The sequence below is a fragment of the Bos indicus genome, chromosome 7 (genome assembly GCF_029378745.1).
Source record: "Bos indicus isolate NIAB-ARS_2022 breed Sahiwal x Tharparkar chromosome 7, NIAB-ARS_B.indTharparkar_mat_pri_1.0, whole genome shotgun sequence".
Taxonomy (NCBI): Eukaryota; Metazoa; Chordata; class Mammalia; order Artiodactyla; family Bovidae; genus Bos; species Bos indicus.
Window position 1 is genome coordinate 73,554,343 of NC_091766.1, and position 25,880 is coordinate 73,580,222.

A 25,880-nucleotide genomic window follows, 5' to 3' on the forward strand; every position below is an offset into this window, starting at 1 on the left:
TTAGATACATACAACTTTTTTTGGTCTGTTCGAGGACTTTGACCTTTTTTATTAGGTTGCTTGAATTTTCATTATTAAAATGAAGAATTTCTTCATGTATTCTGGATACAAATCCTTTATTATTTATAATGCAAACATTTTCTGCCTGTATGTGACTTGCCTTTTCATTTTTTAGTGGTCTTTTTATGAACAGATATTTTTCATTTTTATTAAGACCAATTTATCAGTCATATTTTATATTTTCTACTTTATGCCTGCTCTAAGAATTTTTTGTCAATCCCAACATTATAAACATATTCTCTTTTCTTAAAATTATTAATTTTAGCTTTGGCATAAGAGATGAAATAAAGGGCAAATGTTATTTTCAACATTATGCTATTTAAAAATAATCTAATCATTTGTTTCAGCATCATTATTTTAAATCATTAATCTTCCTCCTTGGAAATGCCTCACCTTTACTGAAAATCAAATGAATATACATAGAACTCTGTTCTTTTTTCTAGCTTTTAAAGTCAGAAGCTTACATTATTGTCTCCAACCTTTCCTTTTTCTATGTATTTTATAGTTCTAAGCTTTCCTCTAAGGCTTGCCTTAACTCCACAAAACAAGTTTTGATATGTTGTATTTTCATTTTCATTTGTTTTGAAACATTTACAACTTTTCCTGTGGTTTCTTCTTTGATCTGTGTATCATTTAGAAGTATTACTTTCAAAGTTTTTGAGATGTTTCTACATATAGTATTGATTTCTAATGAATTCTATTGTAGTTAGAGAATATGTAAGCTTCCAAAAATTTGATACTTACTGAGGCATATTTTATGAACAGTTGAAAATGATGTACCTTTTTTACTTCACTCTTCAATTGTTGGGTATTGTATTCTATAAATGTTAAGTCAGAGGACTTTTAATATCTCCAACTGTGATTGTGAGATTTATCTCTTTCTCCTGTTCTGTCAGTTTTTGCTCCTATTTATTCTGAAGCCCTGTTATTGGGTGTAGAAAATTTTGTAATTCTTATGTCATCTTGATGAGTTGATCTTTTTGTCATCATATAGAACACCTCTTTATCTCTTGTAATACTCCTTGTGGTTATGTTGCTATTCTGCCACAATTTTGCTGTCTGCATTCTGTTTGTCTTTTCCCCCTGTTTGGTATTTTCTACCTTCTTTTGTATTTATGAGGGTTTTTTTTAGTATTTTTTAAATGATTGTTTGCTATAGCTTTTAATATTACTTTTAGTGGTGCTTTAAAGATTACCATATTCACCTCTGTCTTATCAAACTCTACGTATAGTTGCCATATTATTTCTTGAAATAACCAAACAATTATAAAAGTATAATTTTATTTACCCCCAACTCTGGGGTATTTTGTGCAATTGTTGACATGTATTTTATACATATATATGTTTTATAAACCCCAAAATGCACTGTTAAAATTTTTGTATTAAAAAGTCAGGTGATTTTTAAAAGAACAAATAAATACACTGTGTATACATATTTTTATTTATATATATAATGTGTATAATACTACATATTGTATATATAGTTTCTTCATATGTTGACCATTTTTAGGGTTCTTCATTTGTCACAGATCTGGCTTCCCATCTGGCATCACTTTCCTCAGCCTGAAGAATTTACCTTAGCATTATTTTTATCTCATCTTTGCTGGTGACAAATTCTCTCAGCCTTCATTTATTTGAAAAGGTCTTTTTTTCCCCCTTACTTTTCTGACAGATCTGTATATTGGATATTTGATTCTATGTATAGATTATTTTCAGCACATTAAATGTATCATCCACTGTTTCCTGACCTCAATTGTGTTGATCCATTTTTGCTTTATTTTAGGTTTCTTTGCCTTGTTGCTCTTTCCCTTCAAAAACAGGTATCTAAACAAAGTTTGTTTATGGATCTGGAGTCTAACCTTTCTGTTGCTATTTTGTTTCTCTGATTTCTCCCTTAATTTGAGCTGCTCTAAGAGTTAATTAAGGTTGTTGCCTTTTGCTGATGTTAATCATCCTATATCTCTGCAACTGTTTCCTAGAATGAAACTTTCCATGCTGAAACCAAAGAAAGTAAAAGTGAAGTCGCTCAGTCCTGTCCAACTCTTTGCAACCCTTTAGACTGTAGCCTACCAGGCTCCTCCGTCCATGGGATTCTCCAAGCAAATACTGGAGTGTGTTGCCATTTCATTCTCCAGGGGATCTTCCCGATCCAGGAATCTAACCTGGGTCTCTCATATTGCAGGCAGATGCTTCAACCTCTGAGCCAGCAGGGAAGCCTCCAGTAAATGAGGAAAATTTTATCATCTTTTAAGTGCCCTCAGGGAAACCCTAGACCTCATCCAATCCAGTTTCCTCATTTTATGGTCAAATCTTCATCACTTTTGGCCCATTTTTGGTGACTTTCTAGGATGTACATAGTTTTTATTTAATGATTTCTCCACAAGTTATAAATGTTATCTGCATAATGGTTGGCCTACTTCATCATTAGCAGAACTAGAACCTAAGTTATTTATCTTAATTCTACAAGAGTTAAGAGATTTGATGTTGACAACCAAATTGATCCAACTTTAGATTTCATAATTTACTTCTGTGTATAGTAATGAGTCAATTCAGTTCAGTTCAGCCGCTCAGTCATGTCTGACTGTTTGCGACCCCATGAATTGCAGCACGCCAGGCCTCCCTGTCCATCACCAACTCCCAGAGTTCACCCAAACTCATGTCCATCGAGTTGGTGATGCCATCCAGCCATCTCATCCTCTGTCGTCCCCTTCTCCTCTTGCCCCCAATCCCTCCCAGCATCATAGTCTTTTCCAATGAGTCAACTCTTCGCATGAGGTGGCCAAAGTATTGGAGTTTCAGCTTTAGCATCAGTCCTTCCAAAGAAATCCCAGGACTGATCTCCTTTAGAATGGACTGGTTGGATCTCCTTGCAGTCCAAGGGACTCTCAAGAGTCTTCTCCAACACCACAGTTCAAAAGCATCAATTCTTTGACACTCAGCTTTCTTCACAGTCCAACTCTCACATCCATACGTGACCACTGGAAAAACCATAGCCTGGACTAGACGGACCTTTTTTTGGCAAAGTGATGTCTCTGCTTTTGAATATGCTATCTAGGTTGGTCATAACTTTCCTTCCAAGGAGTAAGCATCTTTTAATTTCATGGCTGTGGTCACCATCTGCAGTGATTTTGGAGCCCCCAAAAATAAAGTCAGCCAGTGTTTACACTGTTTCCCCATCTATTTCCCATGAAGTGATGGGACCGGATGCCATGATCTTATTTTTCTGAATGTTGAGCTTTAAGCCAACTTTTTCACTCTCCTCTTTCACTTTCATCAAGAGGCTTTTTAGTTCTTCTTCACTGTCTGCCATAAGGGTGGTGTCATCTGCATATCTGAGGTTATTGATATTTCTCCCAGCAATCTTGATTCCAGCTTGTGCTTCTTCCAGCCCAGCGTTTCTCAGTGACAATAGTAATAGTAATAATAATAACACAATATCAAATTAAAATAATCTTCATTCAGATAAAATTAGTCTACCAAACAATTCTCCCATATATTGACAGTGGCTTGTTTGAATAAGAAAATGCAGGTGGTAGTTTTTTCTTTCTACTTTTTAATAATTTTAAAATTTCAGTGTAAGTTGTGGCTCAGTTGGTAAAGAGTCTGCCTGCAATGTGGGAGACCTGGATTTGATCCCTGGGTCAGGAAGATTCCCCTGGAGAAGGAAATGGCAACAGACTCCAGTATGCTTGCCTGGAAAATCCCATGGATGGAGGAGCCTGGTGGGCTACAGTACGTGGGGTCGCAGAGTCTGACATGACTGAGTGACTTCACTTTCACTTTTCACATAGCAAATATATTGTTTGCAGTGAAAATATGAACATATTTATCAAATTATGGTTGTTTAAATATGCATCAAACATAAACTTAAAAATGGGCAAGAATAAAAGGTGATTATACTCACAACTAGAAGGTGATTACAAAAAATTATTAGACAAAATCTCTTACAAATACCAGTGAATATGTATGTGGTTAAACCTTAGAAAATATATTGATATTATTTTTTTTTCAAATAGCAACCACCAGATAGGAAAGATCCACCAAGGCAAACTGCAACTTGCAAGCCACGAATAGCATAGTTAAAATTGTACCCAGATATTATAATAGTATAATTTCCTCTATAGATTTCTCTTAATATGGTGGCATGTATTCCATTATTGAAATAACTTATAATTTACAGGGATCATTATGATACCAATAAGGAATCAAATCTGAATTACTACTTTGTGAATGTGATAGCATTCATTCTCACTGGTTCACTATGCTTGTCACTAAATTCAAAGGAAAAAAATAACTTACATTGGAAAATTGGAAATGTTCTATTTGGTAGAAGACAGAATTGTCACATCAGTTTTTATTTGCAGCTTAATGGTCTGTATATCTGTTCAGTTTGGCCTCCTGTGTATTTGAAAAATTAGGATGTTTCTTATAATTGTATTCCTATTTCCTCTGGCAACTGACTGGAACAGAACAGTGGCAACGCCATTCAGATGGGGTACAAGCACTCCAGTGTGCATGGTTTCCACTACTATACTGATTCAGAACTAGCTCTTTCTTTTCTTTTTTCACTTATCTCACTTGCTTGGCTTTTGTAGGCATGTGAACACGCAAGCTTTGGCCTACAAAAATATGATAGAATGTCTTAACTGAAAATAAATACATAGCTATTAACAACATAGACTTGTTTTCTTAAAAAAAAAAAAAAAAGGATAAATATAAGGAGGGCCAAAATTCCTCACAGTGCAGTAAGGAACAAGCAAATTGCAAAGGAAGACACTTTCATTTTTTTCTGTCTCTAATTTAATCACCACCAAAAAAAAAAAAGTTGACTACTACATGTGAATGCTGTTGTTGTTTTAATTGGATTTTGTTCAAATGCCATAAATAACTGCCTAAGTTCTGAAGGCATGCAGGTTTCCAGGCATGTCTGTTAGGCGTTTTTTGCTTTAGTGTCAGAATATGTTTCCTCAGTCTAAAGGAAGCCAACAGTTCTTCTCTCTACTGTCGTTAAGTATGTTTTATGTTTGCAGATGAAGTGTGCATCTACTCATCCCATGTTCTATTCCTATGCATCCTGGACTCTTTACTCAAGTTCCCTACCTGGAAGACTTTCTTGTAGAAGAGGCACTGGTTTTGGACTGACTCCCTGCTGTGTTCCAGGGAGTCTGATTGGTCCTCTTCACTTGGAATTTTTCATGAACATCTTTGCTATGGTCTCAGTGTTGCAGGAGCCTTGAAACACTCCTCCACTTGCTTCTCCATGATGAGAGAATGGGGTTTCCTCTGCAGTGGATGAACTAAGTTGACATAAAAGGATATCTCCCATGTATCAGTATCCATGGTAACATTCTAGACAAGAAAGAAGCATGGTAACACCACTCTTCCACTCCAGAAATTTTCAGAATTATCACCAAGCAGAACAACAACAAAAGTCAAATCCCACAGAGCAAATAGAATTCCCTTTATATTGTTAATGTCATCTTGACTTTCCCCTTTATCCACCATCCTTTCAAGAAGCAGGCCCCTATTCTGTGGTCTATAGTCTTTAGGCAGCTATTTTCATGCATTTATATTTATATTATTTAATATCCAAGTAGTTTGTGTCTTTACATTTTCACTAGGGATAGGGAGCAGAAAGAGGAGGAGTGAATACTGAAGAGCATAGATTCTTCTTGTTTTGTAATTCTATCAATGTTTTCTCCCTTCATTCAAGTTAAAAATTCACCGAATCTGTTTTCTTAATGGATGGTTTACAGAGAAACAACCACTCCTCCCCCAACACCTGCTCCCCCTTCCCCTACGATGTAACCCTGATTTCTAATGTTGCATGATTTTAAATAAGGATTCTTGGCAGATCTGAAGAGACACCTTCTGTCACTGGTGATATAGTATATAAATTGCTAAAGCATCTCTTGTCCCCAGGAAAGCCTCTCTTTGCATGCCTGTGTGTGCACCAAAGAGTTAAACAGCGCTGGAAAGACACCACGCATGTGTTAATTCCTTCTGCAGCAGCACGCATCGCTTCCACTTTGACCTCATAGTTAATCTGCGTGATGGTTAATCACGCAGAGACTCGAGTATTTCTTTTAAACACATACACACACCCCCAGCACACATACATACTTGCTGCCCTCTAAAAGAAAAATCAAAGCAAAGCAAACAAATAAACAAACATAAAACGATGGACCTGGGAGAGTATGTGTGAATGGTGGGGGGACATGAATATGTGTAAGAGTGTGCCCGCGTTTCTCATTCTCTTATTTGTCTCCTATGCGTCTCTCCCTGTACCCTCCCCCTGCCTCAATTATATTATTCCCCTAGACTTGAAAGCTGCTCCCTGAGCTGATGCTTTGATGGTATCTGCAAGCGTTTGTGCTGATGTTATTTCTGCCCCCTGAATATTAATTCCCGAAGCTGGTAGCAATACGGCTCCCCAGTGACGGACCTACTAGAGGCAGGTGGGGGGAGCCACCATCAGATCATAAGCATAATAATAATACAAAGGGGAGGGATTCTTCTGCAACCTAGAGGCTAGAGGCAGGGGAGGGAAAAAAAAAAAAAAAAAACGATGAGTTTGACAAATATATGGAGCACAGGAAGCTCAGTCTACTCGACTCCTGTATTTTCACAGAAAATGACGCTGTGGATTCTGCTCCTGCTATCGCTCTACCCGGGGTAAGATATGCCCTTTTCGGGGTTGTTTTGTTTCACAGAGGTGGGGGAAGGGGTGGGGACCGAGGAACTAGGGAGACCACCCAGATTTAAAAGACTCTTCTGGGATTTGGGGCTTTGTTATTTAGGAGAATGTGAATATGTGGGGCAGGAAAAGGAGGGAGAGAAAAGGAAGGTCATTTTCATTTATTTATTTATTTAATGGGTTTTATTTCTTTCTTTTAGAATGGAAAAGCTAACGCCATAAAGACTTTGCGTTTGGGGAGTAGCATTTTGATAGTACTGCAATCTGATGTCTAGGTGGGCTGTGCTGATACATGCTGGCATTTGAGGCCATGTTGGAGGCGTTTGGGTGGGGGTCTGGAAGAGAAAACTACAAATGGGGTCCTGGCGTATACCCAGCAGATGTGTTTGTGTGTGTGTGTGTGTGTGTGTGTGTGTGTGTGTGTGTGTGTGTGTGTGTATGTGTTGGGGGATGGGTTCTGCTCCTGTGACCAAAGTATCTCTTGTTTCTGCACCTGAGCATTCTTAAGATGAGTGAGCCAGGTTTTCTATCCAGCCCCATTGACCTGGCAGCAGACTCCCTGGTGGGGTAACATGGTTCAGCACCAGGGACAGCAGTCCTGTCAGGGCCAAAGGAAAAGAAGCTTGTCTAATCCCATAAGACAACTTTATATTTACATAGGACATTGTCATAGTAAGACAGAATGCCGATGGAGCAAAGGAGCACTAATGATGTCTGGGGACCCTGCTTTGATTATCCTCTCCCCCTCCTTGAGATAGGAGGGGCATTGTTGGGCATGGGGTGGAGAATGTAGTTAATGCATGGAGGGATATAGGTCTGGAAAAGAGTTGGCTTTGCTGTAGTGTTGAAAAATATGCTGAGCCAGGTAAATGTGATGCCTAATTGGGAAGTTAGGCATTAATGTCTTAGAGCCTTATTACATTGAATGGAAAAGATGGGAAAAGATTGTGTTGTGAAGTGTTTTGCACCTAATTTTTTTTTTTTTTAACTTCTTTGCACCAAAGATATCAAGGAAATATCCCTTCACAAATAGTTCATCATTTATCCACCCACAAAAACAACCCCCCTGACTCAACACACACCATCAGGATTTCCAGCCAGAGCCAAAGGCAGGTTAGAGGTCTATTGTACTTATATTAGTTGCACTCTGCTTTACTGTCACTTTGAGACAAAACTCAAAAAAAGAAAAACTAGCTATAGAAGAAACCAAGCCATTGCCTAAGGTTTTCCTGGGAGTTGACACTGCTATGTAGTAGTTGTAATGAAGGGAGATAAAAGAGATGAAGGTGAAAATATTTTTTTATTTTATTGAAAAGCTAACTGTGCTGGTCCTGCATTCTCTGGAGTAGATAATCAGAGGAAAAGATTTCAGTAAAAAGGAGACCCAAGCAAAACAAGGAGTGAAAGTCTCTCTTGGGAGTTTGCAAGTAAAGAGAAGGGCCTGCTTAATCTACCAGTACTTTTCATACCTTCCCGCATTACATTAAAAATTGAATGCATTTTCTTTAAGAGTGTCAGATTAAGTAGCTTTCTCAGAAGAGGGCCTTTTACTTAAGATAGTTTAGGTGTTATGCATTTTAGTGGCATACTGGAAAAACAATGTTTTTAATTAAAAATTACACACATTTTACTATTTAATGTAGTATGTAACCTTTAATTTGTTTCAGAAATTGGGGAATTTAGTTACTTGTTGATAGAAAAACATCATTCTCATGTTCCTACCATTTATGAAACCTGTGGATTAAAATACACTTTCCTTCCCACACACTTAGATTCATTTTAGTAAGCAACTTTATACTTAAATAGATTAGTACATTTTTATGTATTTTATCTCCAAGGGACTTATTTTAACCAAAAACATGCAATTTTATTATTTGTAAGAGTATCAAATTTAAGATGTCTTCTTATAGCAACAGTCCTACCTTCTCAAATATTATATAAAAACTAATATTAGGGATATATTTTAATTTTCAATTCCTAGCATGGTATCTAGATGAGCTTTATAAGTAGCTCTAAATAATGGGAGTTATGTGTCAAGAAAACTCTTCAATAGGAGGATTTTCACATTTTCTCTGTAATGACAGAGAATGGAGTCACTGTAGTTTGGTGCAGAGAATGTGATCAGAGTTTCAGTTTGTTGCAATCCCATAAAAAGAAAAAAAAAAATGCCATTTGAATGGCTGAATAGAACTGAATGAAAATAGTAGCTTTGATCTCTGAAGCTGATCCTGAAGGACAGCAAGTGACTAGAAAAATGTGAGTTTCTAGGAGAAATTTAAAAAAGGCTTTTTGGGTAAACAGTGGTAGTAGAATCAGAAAGTTGAAGGAATATTAAAAAAAATTAACGACTTTTTATTTATATAACTTCAAAGAAAAATGTCCCTCGTTAAAATTGACTAAATTAATTAGATTGTGTGGGAATATGAGTCATTGGCATGAGGATGTTTATAGCTAATATCTCTTATGTGGGGGATAGTTAATTTCTGAAACCCAAAACTATCTAAACTATCACATATCTTTTATACAATGCTATCATATGAGTCATCTGGGAAACTTTCTAAACTTGTATGATTCTTGAACCAAACAAGCTTGCTGTTCCCTACCTTTCCAAATTTTCCACTTCGCCTTATTAGAAAAGAAAAATCAAAATCACTTCCTCAGCATATTTACTTGCTTAGTTATAGATATAACATTTCAAGTAGTGTCTACCCTGAGACAAACATACATCTGTAAAAAAAAAAAAAAAAAAAAGAGAGAGAGAGAGAGAAATATTTATCACTCAGTATTTCCCAGGATCCAGCTGCCTACTACCTTCTAGACAAAACGTAGGCAGAAATTTAAAAATCAGCTTTTAATTTAGTTACATAAATGCATCTGATATCTTAGACTCAGTTTAGAATAATCTCCTCAAGATAATTGAATTACAAACTATTTAGCAATAGAGGCCTCTGTGCTACACATTTTAAAATTTGCATCATATCAACAAGAATTTCTCTTCAAACTGGAAGAATGTAGGACTGAGTTTAGAGATTTTATCTTTGTTGTAAATATTATTTTGCTAGGACTGTGACTAGAATAACTTCCTAGTAATTCCAAGACAGACTTTCCACAATTTAAGTACAAATAGGCTTTACCAGGGCTTCCCTGATAGTTCAGTTGGTAAAGAATCCACCTGCAAGCAGGAGACCCCAGTTCGATCCTGAGTCGGGAAGATCCCCTGGAGAAGGGAAAGGCTACCCACTCCAGTATTCTGGCCTGGAGAACACTACCGAGTGACTTTCACAGGCTTTACTGAAATGACATAATACTTGTTGAAGAGATGCAGAATTTGCCAACCCAAAATATGCCTCTTCGGCATAAGGATTATTTTAGGCTTATTATTTTTAACAAACAGCAGATACAGGTGTGAAGCTTAAAACTGAGTGGAAGTTACCTTTTGTAAGAGGCATTCAAATAACAAAAATCTCAATTTTTATGAGTATCTCCATCCCTCTACCAGAAAGAAGAGTTTGGCTAAATATCTAGAAACTTACCAGTGGTGAAGGCAGAGATTTGAATCTGCCTAACAATCATCCCCTTGTTGACAGTGCTTTACTCAATAACTGCCCTTAACTGGCTCCCCCTGCTCACAACATCTTCTTTTGTCTTTAACCAGACACTGTATGTAAGGAGGTGGCCTGGGCTATTTGAAGGACTTAGCTTTCCTGGGTATCTCCTATGTGTACAGAAAGTATACATGTTATTACATTTCTGTTTGCTTTTTTTTTTCTTTTCTCTTGTGAATCTTATTAATGCAATGATGTCTCAACCAAGAATCTACAAGTGTAGAAGGAAAATTATTTTCCTCCCCTACATGACTGTCCAAAGTACTTCTGCTAAAATCAAAGACCTTGGAAGACTGGCAAAAACTTTATAGTTAGTGCATTTCAGAAACTGTTTGACCATCACAGGTGTCCAAACAATTTAAGTGCTTAAAGATACAGGATTTCAGTTGTGGTGGGCACATTTCTTATTCAGGCAATTATGAAAGAAAGAATTCATCCTCCTGCTACTGGTTATAAGAAATCCACGTGGGTTATAAAAGACCTATGTGACTTCTTCAAAGTCAGAAACCAAATAGTAACAATGTAACATCAAGTTCAGATTTTCCAATCTACTTGTGTCATGTGTATACATACAATGAACCAGATTTTACATATAAATATTAATATATAATATAGATTTTAATGAACATATACAAAGTTGTGCAACCTATTTCAATGTATAAAATATATTTATTTTATATCATGTGTGTGTATATACACACACACACACACACAATTTTACTAACATTTGTTAAGTAGTTTTTGTGAACCACATTTGACTTGGAAACCAAGATTATAGAGACTTTAGACTTGCTTAAAAGCAACAGATAATTAGAAGTAACAAAATAATGATTAAGCATGTATGTGGATAGAAATAGAGATTTATAACGATAAATGTGTACATTTGTATACATTTCACACCATCCTGGGGTTCGTTGCTGTGTCGCTTGGTGGGAGTTTTCCGGGAACCAGGGAGTGGCTCTCACTCCAGTTAATACCACTAATTTCCCCCTACCCTTCTCCTCCCCTCCCCAGCACTGCTAGTAGCAGTGAGTTGATGTGAGTTCCACGCATGACCTGCCAACTGCGTTGATGCAACTGGAGCTTTCTCCTTTCTGTGGCTGCCAGCACTCACCACTTACTTATCATCTCATCACTTTGCCCCAGACCCCTTGTCCTGAAGCAGGATCTCCGAAGGCCTGTCACCTCCCTGCCTTGTCTCTTGGGCCATAGCCACTCTGACCTTGATGTGTCCTTTGCTAAATATGACTTTTCTGTATAAATAAAAGGTGATTTGGCATGTTCTTTCCAAAAATATTTTAGAATTATATGTTCATACATGATAGTGATAACTGGTTTCATTTTGTATCTGTCACTATTTTCCAAATTTTGTTTTCTGTTTTGCTTTTTTCTTCTGATTTTTTTCATCAGGTTCATTTGCTCAGTACTGCTTACTTATAAGTGTATTTAACTGATCAATTTTAATTTTTATAAGTATCTGATTCTACCATCATACAGTAGAAGCTAGTATGGATATACATTCTATTAGCCCAGTAAATAAAGATTGAATTTACCTAGTAGTGTGGCTTGAGGTCCTCAGTCTGCATCAGTCACTCCATTTTTAAATTTATCTTGCATTTTTGATTGAAAGCTCTAAAAGATATGCTTAGAAATAATCCAGTATTCAGTTATTTTATTAGTTTAATAACATACTAAATAATATTATTTAATACCTGGGAAAACTGTTTAGAAAGTATATTTTCTTAATGGTTATGTGTAACTAAAGCATAGTTTAATCTGGTAATTCAGTCATTACCCAGAAAGTTAACCACTCTTTTTCATCCCATTTTCAAAAAAACTTTGTCTTCTATTGAGAAAATTTACAGGATGACTTGTTGAATGTTGTTGGATAGTTTTCCTACAAAAATTATATATTGAGGCAACCATACTGAATATGAAAGTAGAAAAAAATGTTGCTGCTTCAATATCTGGATATCTTTATCTTCAGTGTATAGATATTTAAAGTTAACAGTTTTAATCACCTCAGTCATACAAGCAACAGCTTGATTAACTTCTTTGGTATGTGAAAACTTAAAGTGCTTTTTTCATTTCTAGAGGAAAACCATTTACACTTTCCAGATATTGGGGCTTTTTTTCCTGAGACTGTTGGTGTGCACACTTTTTCTCCTTCTGTAGCTTTGTAAGTTAGATGAGGAAAATAATATTTTACTTTTTTGACTTTTGAAAACAAGTCATAGAATAGTTCTGAAAATAGTCCAACTCTTCCTGAATTTTGGTGGTGGAGTAGGGGTTAAGATTTCCCCAGTCATATATTTCTAGAGCAATACACCACACCATTCACCTACAGTCTTCCTTTTTCTCTGTAAAAATAAGAAAAATACTTGGATTGTTTTGAGGTGTAAAAGACTTCTCCAGTTTGCTTTACTGGGAAGGTTATTTCCTATTCATTTCTTCTGTATTCTAGAGAATATGTATCTTTTAAAAGGAAAAAAAAAAAAACACTTTTAAGTTACATATTAGTGATTTAGGGTAAAAATAAAATTTAACTCCAAATCACATTAATCCCTACAGTATAAAATAAGAGGGCAAATATGGTAATAATTCTATATTATTATGAAATCATTATGTAACTCTCAAGACAAAGTGCTATGTAAATGCTAATAAGTAGTCCTGATATTACATTCTCTACTCATTTATAAAGAAAACCATATAAAAAAAAAAAAGAAAACCATATGAATACCAAATAAGTAATAGTGTAGAAAACAAAAGATGCTTTTTAAGCCAAGGTCCTTTGTAATAATTGAAACCCTGCCATGAACACAAGTATCGTAGTAGAACCAAAGTCTATGTAGTGAGATAGATAAATAGCAAGTTCTATAATTTATTTAGGCACATTTAAATTACATGGCCAAAACAAACTGAATATAACGTCAATATAACCTTGGTAGAAAGAAATAAATGACTTATTTGTGTTCTTTTGAGCAGGTTAACAGTCCCTTTTTATAAATTGCTTTTGAAAACACATTTGAGATACAATAAGTAAGGGAAAAACTCTAGATATAAACTATAGAATTGACTAGTATTTCAGCTAGTTCTATGCTAGTAACGGTATATAACTATATAATTTATAAATTGCTTTTGAAAACACATTTGAGATACAATAAGTAAGGGAAAAACTCTAGATATAAACTATAGAAGTGACTAGTATTTCAGCTAGTTCTATGCTAGTAACGGTATATAACTATTATGGGGTAGCAAAAGCCATAATTCTGTCCTCATGGAGTTTGCAGTCTCATGGGTGGCAGGCAATGATCAAAGTTTTACTAATTTTACCTTAGATAAATACTGCACAGCAAAGTCATATGGTGCTATGAGAGACTATGACAGTTTTCTAACTGGTGAAAGCATAGGACAGAGAAATTAAGTTAGGGCCACAAACTAGCTAAAACTGATCTACAATCATCTAATTTGTTGGTTTTAATATTTCAACATCCTTTTCTTTGTTATAATAGTTATTGCTGTGTTTTTGTTTTTTTTTAACCTCAGTTGAAGAGGTTTTTTTTCACTTAAAAATGAGTGGTATTTTTTGGAAGAAAAGTGGTGAAAATTTTTTAATGTTCTAAAAACAATTTCTTTTTTTACTATTTAAAAGTTATGTAGTAGACTAGAACTATATTAAGGATAATTAAATAATGTAATACATCATATGTGACATTATTTTAACACAAACTAAATTTACCAATCAATGGCCAGTTGAAAGGCTTATGCTCTACTCACCCCCATCCAGTAAATAGGTCTTCAAGTTACAGATGTGTGAAAGTAGATTTATTATCCTACCACTGCCTCCAGCTGAGGCATCTTCCCTGATTCTTTGTCAACCCAATATAGTCAACTATGTCAAAAAGGGAAAAACAGACACACACACACAACTGTCTTAAATATAAATACCTGTTGAGCATCAATTAATTTCAGAGTTGGATACAATATGATAAAAAATAGAGTTTTGAAGATTTTAAAATTATGTGCAAAATGTACTGTGTATGACCTTTAAAAATATGTGCAGAAGGAGACTGTGAGGCATGCAGGATTTGAGTTCGCAGACCAGGAATTGAACTTGGGCCATGGCAGTGAAAGCCCAGAATCCTAACTACTAAGCCACCAGGGAACTCCCTCAAGTTACTTTTCAATAATAAGAAACTATAATCTTTCAGCAAGAGAATAGATTGCTGAAATTATTAACATAATTCCAAGGAATTATGTTAATAAATTATCAATTTTTAAAATCTATTTTACCTATTTTATTCTAGTATCTCCTCCTTTCACCTAAGTCCAGGAGTGGGATTGCTAGTCATATGGTAGTTTTATTTTTAATTTTTTAAGGAACCTCCATACTGTTTTCCGTAGTAGCTGAACCAACTTACATTCCCATCAACAGTGTAGAATGGTTCCCTTTTCTCCACACCCTCCCCAGCATTTATTGTTAGATTTTTTGATGATGGCCATTCTGACTGGTGTGAAGTGGTACCTCATTATAGTTTTGATTTGCATTTTTCTAGTAATTAGCAATGTTGAGCATCTTTTCACATGCCTCTTGGCCATCTGCATGTCTTCTTTGGAGAAATGTCTATTTAGGTTTTCTGCCTATATTTTAATTGGATTGTTTGTTTTTTTGATATTGAGCTGCATGAACTGTTTGTAAATTTTGGAGATTATCCCTTGTCAGTTGCATCCTTTGCAAATATTTTCTCTCATTCCATGGGTTGTCTTTTTGTTTTGCTTATGGTTTCTTTTGCTATGCAAAAGCTTTTGAGTTTAATTAGGTCCCATTTGTTTTGTTTTGTTTTTTCCTTCATTACTCTAGGAGATAGATTGAAAAAGATATTACTGCAGTTTATGTCAGAATGTTCTGCCTATGTTTTCCTCTAAGAGTTTTATAGTGTCCAGCCTTATACTCAGGTCTTTAATCCATTTTGAGTTTATTTTTGTGTATGGTATAATTTATAAGCTAAATTATTTCAGGGAAGTCCCTTAACCCTATAACTACCACTTGTTTAATATCTGTAAGATATTTAATTATATTGATATATTGTGATAGGTGATGTTCACCCCTAATAATTGGGAGAGTGAATGGTAACAGAAATATAGTCATGTTTAGATGCTATTAATTTAAACATCTTTCATTGTAAGCCTTCTATTATGAAATGATACTTAAAATATGGTTGAATTTCTCTGTAACTGATTTATTGAACATGCTGGAATTACATAGCTATGGTCTAGAAATTATGTTTCTTTTTAAATATCATCTGTTGAATCTACCCCTCCCCGCCCCAACACCACATCTGGACAATATATATCCAATGTCAAAACTTTCCATTCATTTTAGAGTTTGTAATCTCATTTTCAGGTATTAAATTCATCTAAATTGATCCTTCAATCTCTCACTCACTTTAATTTTTTCTTTTTTCTTTTTTCTGTTCTCTCATCAGGCCTGACTTAAGATTTCTGCAGCCCACCTATTACATCATGTTCTAAAGGCTCCCCCTCTTTTTATTATGCTGCTTTTGGCTTTTTTCAAGATTAGGGTCGAGGTAGGAAGGATGGTTACATTTGCAGAAAGATCTTACTGTACTTTCTGGGTGAAAGAGGCCTGCATACTGAGTCATTCTTTCATGGGGGAGTTGGATGGGTTCTGTGAAGCTAACCCTCTTCCTCCTTCCTCCCCCTGGGAACCTTGAGAATTGCACTATTCCCTGACATGGGTCATGCTGTAGGGACTTGATGTTTCATGACAGTCCTTCGCTCCACTCCAAAAATACATCCACTCTGACTTTATACTAGCATTTTATTACTAGAGTTGCACTATAAACTCTAAATAAACAGCACGATTCCAGCATGACTATTTTTCTGGCATCCATTTAGCTCAGGAAGAATGAATGAATGAAAAACAGACTCTGAAAAATTACTTGTCAGCTTCTGAAAGTAATGGTGTTTTTCTGACTCAGATTCACTATAGGGATTGTTCAAACCAGCTTATCTTCTTTAGACTTTTTCAGGAAAGAATCAAGCCACATTAGTCACTTAGGCTGCTTAAACTATAGAGACCACAGGCCAAATTTTGCTAAGAATTCTCTGTCTACCCTGTGCTGAAACAGCATTAAGAAGTAAATAATGCAAGTTTTCTGTTTTGGGTAGAGATAGCAGTTATCTCTGTTAGTCTTCGCTAACTTCATCTATGAGTGAGTTTCTTGACTTTGTTTTCCACTTGCCTTGAGGGAGAGGTGGAACATATGTCACTGTGAGGAGGGAATATGAAACTGCTGTAGCTCTTTCTGCAGTTAGGCCAACAACCTTATTCCATAAGAACTGCTCTCTCATTGAATCTTTTAACTTCCATTATATGGTCCCAAACTGGGTGAAGGAAAAAGAATGCAGGAGTGGTTTTTGGCTTTCTCTAGCAAGTTCTGCCTCTTCTTGGGAATCCATCACATTGGTGTTAAATGAGAACATAACATTTCTCATTTTTTCTCAGTTCTGTTATGATAATTTTTTAAGTATTTAAGAAAGTATATTTAGTATTATGTTCCCTATTTGATTCATTTCTTCCTGATATCCACTACTTTATTCACCTTCTTCACATCATTGCTCAAATATTGCCTTCTCAATGCCTACACTGATCATTCAGTGCACTATTGCAAATGTCCATCAATCCTATATTCACAACTCCAGTTCTCTTCTATGTTTCACCTTTCCTGAGTATTTACAGTCTTCAGTAATTAGAAAATTTTTGTATTATGACACCTACTGATTTATTATTTTAATTTTTTACTTTCTGTCTCACTCAGCTAGAATCCAGGATGGACGAGAACAGAGATGCTGTTTTGTCCTCTGCTATACTCCAGACTGTTAGAAAAGTGCCTTGCTTCTGATAAATGTTCAGTAATTACTGTTTCATGGGATCACAAAGAGTCGGACACGACTGAGCGACTGAACTAGAACTGGAAAAGTGAAAGTTAAGTCACTTAGTCGTGTCCGACTCTTTGCAACCCCGTGGACTGTAACCCACCAGACTCCTCCATCCATGGGATTTTCCAGGCAAGAGTACTGGAATGAGTTGCCATTTCCTTCTCCAGGGGATCTTCCCGACCCAGGGATTGAACCTGGGTCTCCCTCATTGGAGGCAGACGCTTTAACCTCTGAGCCACCAGGAAACTGGAATTACTGTTTAATGAATTTAATAATAATAATGGCATCTCCCTTTCCCTGAAATTTATCTTCTTTTTAAAAAATCTTTTCATCTTTTCCATAGCACCTAAGTCCAGCATACATGGCTGGTGACCAAAACAAAAGAGCAAGTCCTACAGTGTACTGCAGTCCGTAAGAGCATAAGCCATGGACCTGCACTTGCCTAGTATTCATATTTCTACCCTTGACATTCACTACATGATGACCCTCAGTAAATTTACTTAACTTCATTCATCCTTAGTCTCTTTGTATAAAAACAAAAAAGACAATAATTCCCCTTAAGCTTATTTTGAGTAGTAATTGACATAATACATTGAACATGGTAAGCATCTCTTATATGTTGTTATTGTTTTTACTACTACAGGGTCATTATTTATTTCCTGGGATATCCCAAGAGGCACAAGTAGCCTCTCCACCCCTACTAAACTTTGAACTTGGAAAAAGTACAGGAGAGGGGTTTTTTGATAAAAATTCTGTAATTCTCTATTCCCCTGTCTTAATTTGTATAAGATGAGAAAATTGAATAAAGCTCCCTAAGTTTCTGGAATGACAATACTGTTCATTCATTTTAGATCCATATTATATATAATAAAATGTCTATTATGCATGGGCCAAGTCCCAATAACAATGAAATATGTGCTGACACATAGGCCTTCTTCCTGAAGACAGTTTCTTTAACTATATGCAAAGAAGAGAGAGCTGATGTTTTTCTATTCAAGTTTTTGACTGATTCCCCATTTTTTTTGCGTGTCCCTTATGGATCTGATAACAGAGTAAAATCCAACTCCATCTGTCCCCTAGGTTACTGCATCAGCCATCTAATGGACCTTTCTGATGCCAGTTTTTTGCCTTCTGATTCATTCTCCATACAGCAGAGAAACTTTTTTCCTAACAATTATTTTCCTAAATACAGATGTAATTTAGATTCAATGAACTGTTAAGAATTTAAGAGTAGAGTTAAATTTTCTCAAATGTATGCAACTAGGAAAACCACCACCCATATGTACACATACATATTAGTTTTCAATATAATGAACATAAAAACGAATCAAGCTCTCAAGCACTATGTTAAATGCAGAATGAAAATAAATGCAAAGTAGACAAATTTCCTCCTTCTTGCCTCCTGCCTTCTTGCTATAAATAGTTATTGCATTCCTAATGCTTATTTAGCATGTACTAGGGATTGGAGATTAAAATGGAATAACAGACGTCTTCATAATCCTCTTAGACATTGCAGTCTAGGAACAGGCAGATAGTAAATAAACAACTTTCAAATTGTGATAAATGTTGCATAACTAAAAGGTGTGATGTGGTGAAAAAAGAAACAATCTATATTAGAAAACTCATGGAAGTCCTATCTGAGTAACAGATAAGAAGTTGAGATTGTAAGCATATTAAAAAAAATTTAGCCATGAAAAGATTGAAGAGAAGCCCTTTCTTATTATAGGTAACAGCAGGTTCAAGGGCCTTGAATAGAGGAAAAATTTGGTGTGGGTCAGGAAATAAAATATAGCCCACATGTATAGAGGACAGTGATCATGGATGAAGAGGTCAGGATATAGGATTTGGGAGGCAGAAGGCTACTTTGTATGGTGTAGTCTTGTGGCCATAGTGAATATTTTAAATTCAGGAAAATACTTCATATAATAATACCATCAGTTTTGTTCTTATGGAAGAAGTGTGCCTCTATGATTTGGGGAATGGTGAGGGTTGCAGTTTGCCTAATAATTTTAAGTTGCTTGGCAATTAACTAAACTGTTTACCTATAGCGTCCTTAGAATTATATATAGTGTTGCTCTACATCTTGCTGCAAAATCTTAGCAGGAAAAAAAAACTATTGATTCTGCTATTACATCAATTACTTAAAACATGGTCATTTTTTTGGCATCATTATGAATGCCATAAAATTATGGCACTATGAAATGATTTATATTTAACTTGTGTGTTTAAACATATATTTTTATAAAGATAAATGTTTTGCATCTAAAAAATGGAAAAGATAGTTTAATTCCAAATTAATAGGTTTTCTGGGGAGCAGTTATTGGCCTGAATGATTTTTAAATTTTAACAGATTCTCACAGGGAACATTAACAAATGTACATTTATTCCTATCCATAAAATATATTATTAAACTTCATCTACATAAAATAGAACCACAGAAGGTAATACTTCTTAGAGCTTGAAAGATATACAAAAATCTACACATCAAATAAGAAAAAGAAAAACTGCCATTTTATTAATAAAAAGTTTCCTTTTCCCCAGGAGATTTTTTAGTGCTTAGACTCACTTACCTCACACTTTAGGAAATTTCACAAAAGTCTCATGTCAAAGAATATTTTGAAAAATTCAGTGATTTACTTTACAGCATAATAGTTTTATTTTTAAGTTAACATACAGACAGCAAACTGACCTGTATCAGTGTACAGTTGTATGAATTTTAACACACATGTAAATTCTTATAATTCAGTATCCCAAATCAGGCTGCTGAACAGTTCTACCAGCAGCCACAAAAGTTCCTCCTGTAACCCCTTGTAGCCACATCCTTCCCCAACTCTTAACTCCTGGAAACAACTACTACTTCATCACTGTAGTTTTCCTTTTCAGGAATGTCATATGTGTAGATTCAGCATACTGCCTTTGAGAGTCAGCTCAGTTACTGTGGTGTCAGTAAGCACATGAACAGAAGTCCCACATTACCTTGAGATAAATGCGAGCTAAGACCATGATGTGGTAACACTACACACCAACCAGAATGGGTAAAACAAAAACAATACTGACCAGACCAGGTGTTGGTAAGTATGTGAACCAAATGGAACTCTCATACATTACTGGTGAGAACTAAAAATGGGGATCAATTTGGCAACTTTGTGTAAGAGTAAGCATATGGCTAACATTACTGAACAACCCCACTCTGATTGCATGGGAGGATTGAAAACTTACGTTCTGGAATAATGGATTTTATACTTATAATTTTTTCAGAAATGCTTACATAAATATGATCATATCAAGTTTTCCAGACAAAATAGTGTTTTCCTTTATTTCACTTGAGAATACATTCTTGATTGAATTGATACATTTCTTAATGGCTATATGATCTGCTTTGATTCTACTTGTGACCATGTACCTGAGGATATTGGAAAGACTGGATAGAATAATGATAGGGGTAATGCAGGGAGAAGCATGGATTCTGTGGGAGCTCCTTTTTTAATGTGTGCAACATGTTTTCAATCTCTTGAAAAAGGTAAAAATTCACTACTGAGAAAAGACAGTAAGTTATTCCCTTAAGACATATTCTTTGCAACATGAATTCATTATCCTATAACAACAATGATAAAGCAGTCAACCTATTGTGTGACAAGGATCTAAATTTGTAAAAATGTAAATGACACAAATTGACTTTTTTCCTATCATATAAACTTTTAGTTTCTCTATAAAGCCAGCATGCTGATTTAAAACACCTTTAAGGTTTGGGTGAAGCTGTGATATTTCAAATTCCACTGGGAATTTCTTTTACATTGTTCCAGATTTCTAAGAACAAAAGTAATTTTGGACTTTCTATGTTTACTGCCAGCATGGAACTTTTTAAAACAACATCTACTATATTTTCATAGGCAAAAAAGTAATATTTCCTAGTGCTGAGAATAGTGTTCAGCTCATAGACGATGTCTGTGAATAATAACAAATGAGTGAATAAATACACAACTTCTGGAGTATTCATGATTCTTAATTATGTAAACTTACATGATGTAGAGTAGAAATAAAATGGACTATTCATGTAATGAAGGGAGAGGGAAGGGGAGGAAGAAAAATACTAACAACAAGGCTGAAACCTAAAACTTGATTAACTTTTTTAAGTGATTGATAACACACTGATTTTGAGAAAATGTTTATCTGCTGCTGCTAAGTCGCTTCAGTTGTGTCCGACTCTGTGCGACGCCGTAGACGGCAGCCCACCAGGCTCCCCCGTCCCTGGGATTCTCCAGGCAAGAACACTGGAGTGGGTTGCCATTTCCTTCTCCAATGCATGAAAGTGAAAAGTGAAAGTGAAGTCGCTCAGTCATGTCCGACTCTTCGAGACCCCATGGTCTGCAGCCTACCAGGCTCCTCCGTCCATGGGATTTTCCAGGCAAGAGTACCGGAGTGGGGTGCCATTGCCTTCTCCAGAAAATGTTTATCTAGGAAGAGCCAAATAATGAAAACTTAAGAATAGTCTTCTAAAAGTGGTCACACCACAGGAACAAATTTCAAATTTGCATGAATTGAACTTAAAAGACTATAGCACAATTTTAGAAAAGAAAAAAAAAGAAAATTTTCTTTCTCTAAAGAAAAATTCCCAGACTCATGGTCACTAGGATGTATACATATTGGTAAAATTTCCATGTAAAAATGAAAATTCAGTCAGTCCCCTAAACAAATTTGCTCCTAGTTAGAAACATCTGTATATTAACAAAATGAGGATAATATTTCATTTCTTGCTACGACAGAATAACACAAACTATAGCAATATAAATTGTCCATACATCTAAAGTATATTTGAATACATATCTGAATACATTTGATAATGGATGCATAACCAGACTTCCTTTTTATAAACTGGTTCTCCAGGACCTGTATACTATTTTAGAACTGTTTGACCTCTTGTTCTGGGACCATGAGAAAACACATATTAGTTCTATCCACTTGTTGCCCCCTTGTAAGTAAGAGGACAACTTTGAATGTTCATGTTTATTACCTTCTATTTTTCTAGAAGAGGAAGCAAAAGTTTTTCAGTTCAGTTGCTCAGGCATGGCCGACTCTTTGCAACCCCATGAACTGCAGCACGCCAGGCCTCCCTGTCCATTACCAACTCCCAGAGTTTACTCAAACTCATGTCAATTCAGTAGGTGATGCCATTCAACCATCTCATCCTCTGTCTTCCCTTTCTCCTCTCTCCTTCAATCTTTCACAGCATCAGGGTCTTTTCAAATGAGTCAGCTCTTTGCATCAGGTGGCCAAAGTATTGGAGTTTCAGCTTCAACATCAGTTATTTCAATGAACACCCAGGACTGATCTCCTTTAGGATGGACTGGTTGGATCTCCTTGTAGTCCAAGGGACTCTCAAGAGTATTCTCCAACACCACAGTTCAAAAGCATCAATTCTTCGGTGCTCAGCTTTCTTTCTTTCTTTTTTTTAAATATAAATTTATTTATTTTAATTGGAGGCTAATTACTTTAAAATATTGTATAAGCTTTCTTTATAATCCAACTCTCACATCCATACATGACCACTGGAAAAACCATAGTCTTGACTAGATGGACCTTTGTTGGCAAAGTAATGTCTCTGCTTTTTAATATGCTGTCTAGGTTGGTCATAACTTTCCTTCCAAGGAGTTAACTGTCTTTTTATTTCATGGCTGCAGTCACCATCTGCAGTGATTTTTGAGCCCCCCAAAATAAAGTCTGCCACTGTTTCCACTGTTTCTCTATCTATTTGCTATGAAGTGATGGGACTAGGTGCCATGATCTTTGTTTTCTGAATGTTGAACTTTAAGCCAACTTTTTCACTCTCCTCTGTCACTTTCATCAAGAACCTCTTTAGTTCTTCCTCACTTTCTGCCATAAGGGTGGTGTCATCTGCATATCTGAGCTTATTGATATTTCTCCCGGCAATCTTGATTCCAGCTTGGGCTTCCTCCAGCCCAGCGTTTCTCATGACGTACTCTGCATATAAGTTAAATAAGCAGGGTGATGATATACAGCCTTGATGTACTCCTTTTCCTATTTGGAACCAGTCTGTTGTTCCATGCCCAGTTCTAACTGTTGCTTCCTGACCTGCATACAGATTTTTCAAGAGGCAGGTCAGGTGGTCTGGTATTCCCATTTATTTCAGAATTTTACACAGTTTATTGGGATCCACACAGTCAAAGGCTATGGTATAGTCAATAAAACAGAAATAGATGTTTTATCAGTTCCCCCAAATGTTTTATGCTCTAGAGAAAAATATTACTCTTATCATAGAAAGGGAGATGTGGAACTGATTACAGGTGCATGTTGATAGAAATAACCTTCATATCAAGTTGGAAGTGCTGGTAGACAGAGATCAGCCACATTCTACCATGTGACAATGTTTCTGTTATTGCCTTGCACTGTGATTTAAGTGTTGCATTTTTTCCCCTAGCTGTTCAGGTATTTGTCTCCCAAAATAGATGAGATGTGTTTTGATATCAGCATTGTGCTTTGCACATCTTTCCATCTGCAATGGTACTTTGCACAAAAGATTCTCAAATACAGGCTGATTAACTGAAGGATAGAGAAATCTAAACTCACAAGACATTATTTCCCAAATTCCCCCACCTTCTTGCCACATTTCAGTGACACTAGGTTATGTTTTTGCTTACTATTTTTCATAAATCAATGTCTTTTAAATCTAGCTTGTCCTTGTGCTTAGTCACTAATTCATGTCCTCCTCTTGCAACCCCATGGACTGTAGTCCACCAGGCTCCTCTGTCCATGGAATTCTCCAGGCAAGAACACTGGAGTGGGTTGCCATGCCCTCATCCAGGGGATCTTCCCAACCCAGGAATCAAACCCATGTCTCCCACATTGCAGGTGGATGCTTTACCATATGAGCAATGAGGGAAGCCCAAGCCATCAGGAAGCCCTTAAATCTAACTAGTTTATTTAATAAACTTAATAAAAGTATTAAACCCAAAAATAAGTTTCATTTTTCATAATAGAAGAAAACCATAAAGTAAATACAGTGAAGCCACAACAATGTTATCAAGTTTTCATCATACGTTATTGTCTACCAGAGGTGTAAAGCTTGCTGGTACTCCTCTTGAGAAAGTAGGTTAGCGAATTGCAGAATGTGGATAAAGACACATTACAGATAAACTGAGACTTATCTTTAATATGATTGGATGAGCTAGTCTGAAATGAGGAAAACTTTCTAATTATAGATTTCAGTATCATTTAACGCTGTGCATAAATGACACTTAAAACGGCTTTGGGTACTAGCAGCTAGTGGCTCAGACTTTGGGAAACACTGATATAAAGTGATCTTAGTAAGACATAGGATCTTGATTCAAAATGATGCTAATTTGAATTTGCAGTATACCTTGAAACACTGTAGTAAGTGACATTTATTTGACTTGCTTGAGAGCAGTTACCAACATGCTGTTTATTTAGAAAAGGAAGTCCATGTAGCTCTGTCACACACTTGCAGTAGCTCTTCATCCAGGCTGCACCTTAGAGTTAGTGAATATCATTGCTGCCATCTCATCCTAGTCTAATTAAATTAGTATCTTAAGCGGTAAGCTTTCAGCACTGTTATTTTTTTAAGCCCTCTGGGTAATTTTAACATGCTGCCAGAATAAGAACAATTGGTCTGTATTCAGTATCAGACATTCAGTCTAGGCTGGACATTTCACATTCCTAGTGAATGACAGTCATCATATAAATGAAGAAATTCAGAGTATTTCCTTCTTGAACTATTTTTTGAGGGTAAATAATTATATTCTTCTCTGATATTAACTTTATAGTTTGCTATCTTCTGTGGTTAAAATTGGTCTTGGATGTCAGTAGTCAGAAAATAGCAAAAAAGGCAAACTTCACGTGTGTTTCTAGAGTGAGGGAGAGTGGCCCCCAAAGTTGCAGTGGCCTCATTTGTCACCATGTGGTCACAGTCCAATAACAATGCAAGTATAGTGTCTAAGTTCTGCCACCGTGTAGAAAAATTTTTACTGCATAAGAGCAACATACTTGGAACTCCACTTCAGCTAACTGCCTTCAAAAAATTCTGCATTGGTGTATAGTGTACAGGATGAGTTTTGTCCAAATAATTCAGGTTTTGAAGACGGCTTCCTATTTGCGGCAAAGTGTACACAAGCAAGAACATGAGAATATTGTTTTTCCTTCTAGTGTATTTTTCATTTTAGTTATTGTAGTCTTCATCTCTTTAGTTTTTCTTCATATTTTCTCTTTGTTAAAAACTTATAACTTCCCATTCTCTGTATCCATTCTTCTGAATTCTTTGATCATCTTCAGATCATTTTTCTTTACTCTTTCTCCAATAGAATGCCTGTCTCCATTTCACTTAGTTTTTCTGGGGTTTTATCCTGTTCCTTCATCTGATGCCTCATTTTGTCTAAGTTGCTGTTTATATTTTTATTTCTGTGGTAGAATAGTTCAGTTTCTTAGCCTTGGAGAAATCCTGTGAGTCCCAGCAGAGCAGTCCCCGTGGTCACCCAAGCTATACACTTTAGGAGTTTCCCCTAAGAGGTCTGCTTGGGTCCTTC

At 35.9% G+C, this 25,880-nt stretch overlaps 1 protein-coding gene across 2 annotated transcripts in view; it reads left to right on the forward strand.

Annotated features, from left to right (window-relative positions):
* The first annotated feature begins 6,282 nt into the window (after positions 1-6,282).
* GABRG2 (gamma-aminobutyric acid type A receptor subunit gamma2) overlaps positions 6,283-25,880 on the forward strand; it is a 130,400-nt gene continuing 110,802 nt past the window's right edge. The window contains exon 1 of one of the 2 annotated variants that reach the window (XM_019963686.2): positions 6,283-6,735. In XM_019963686.2, coding sequence (XP_019819245.1) covers positions 6,629-6,735 — 107 coding nt within the window. In that variant the 5' untranslated portion in view covers positions 6,283-6,628. The remainder of the gene's footprint in view (positions 6,736-25,880) is intronic. The other variant, XM_019963687.2, reaches the window with a different exon arrangement.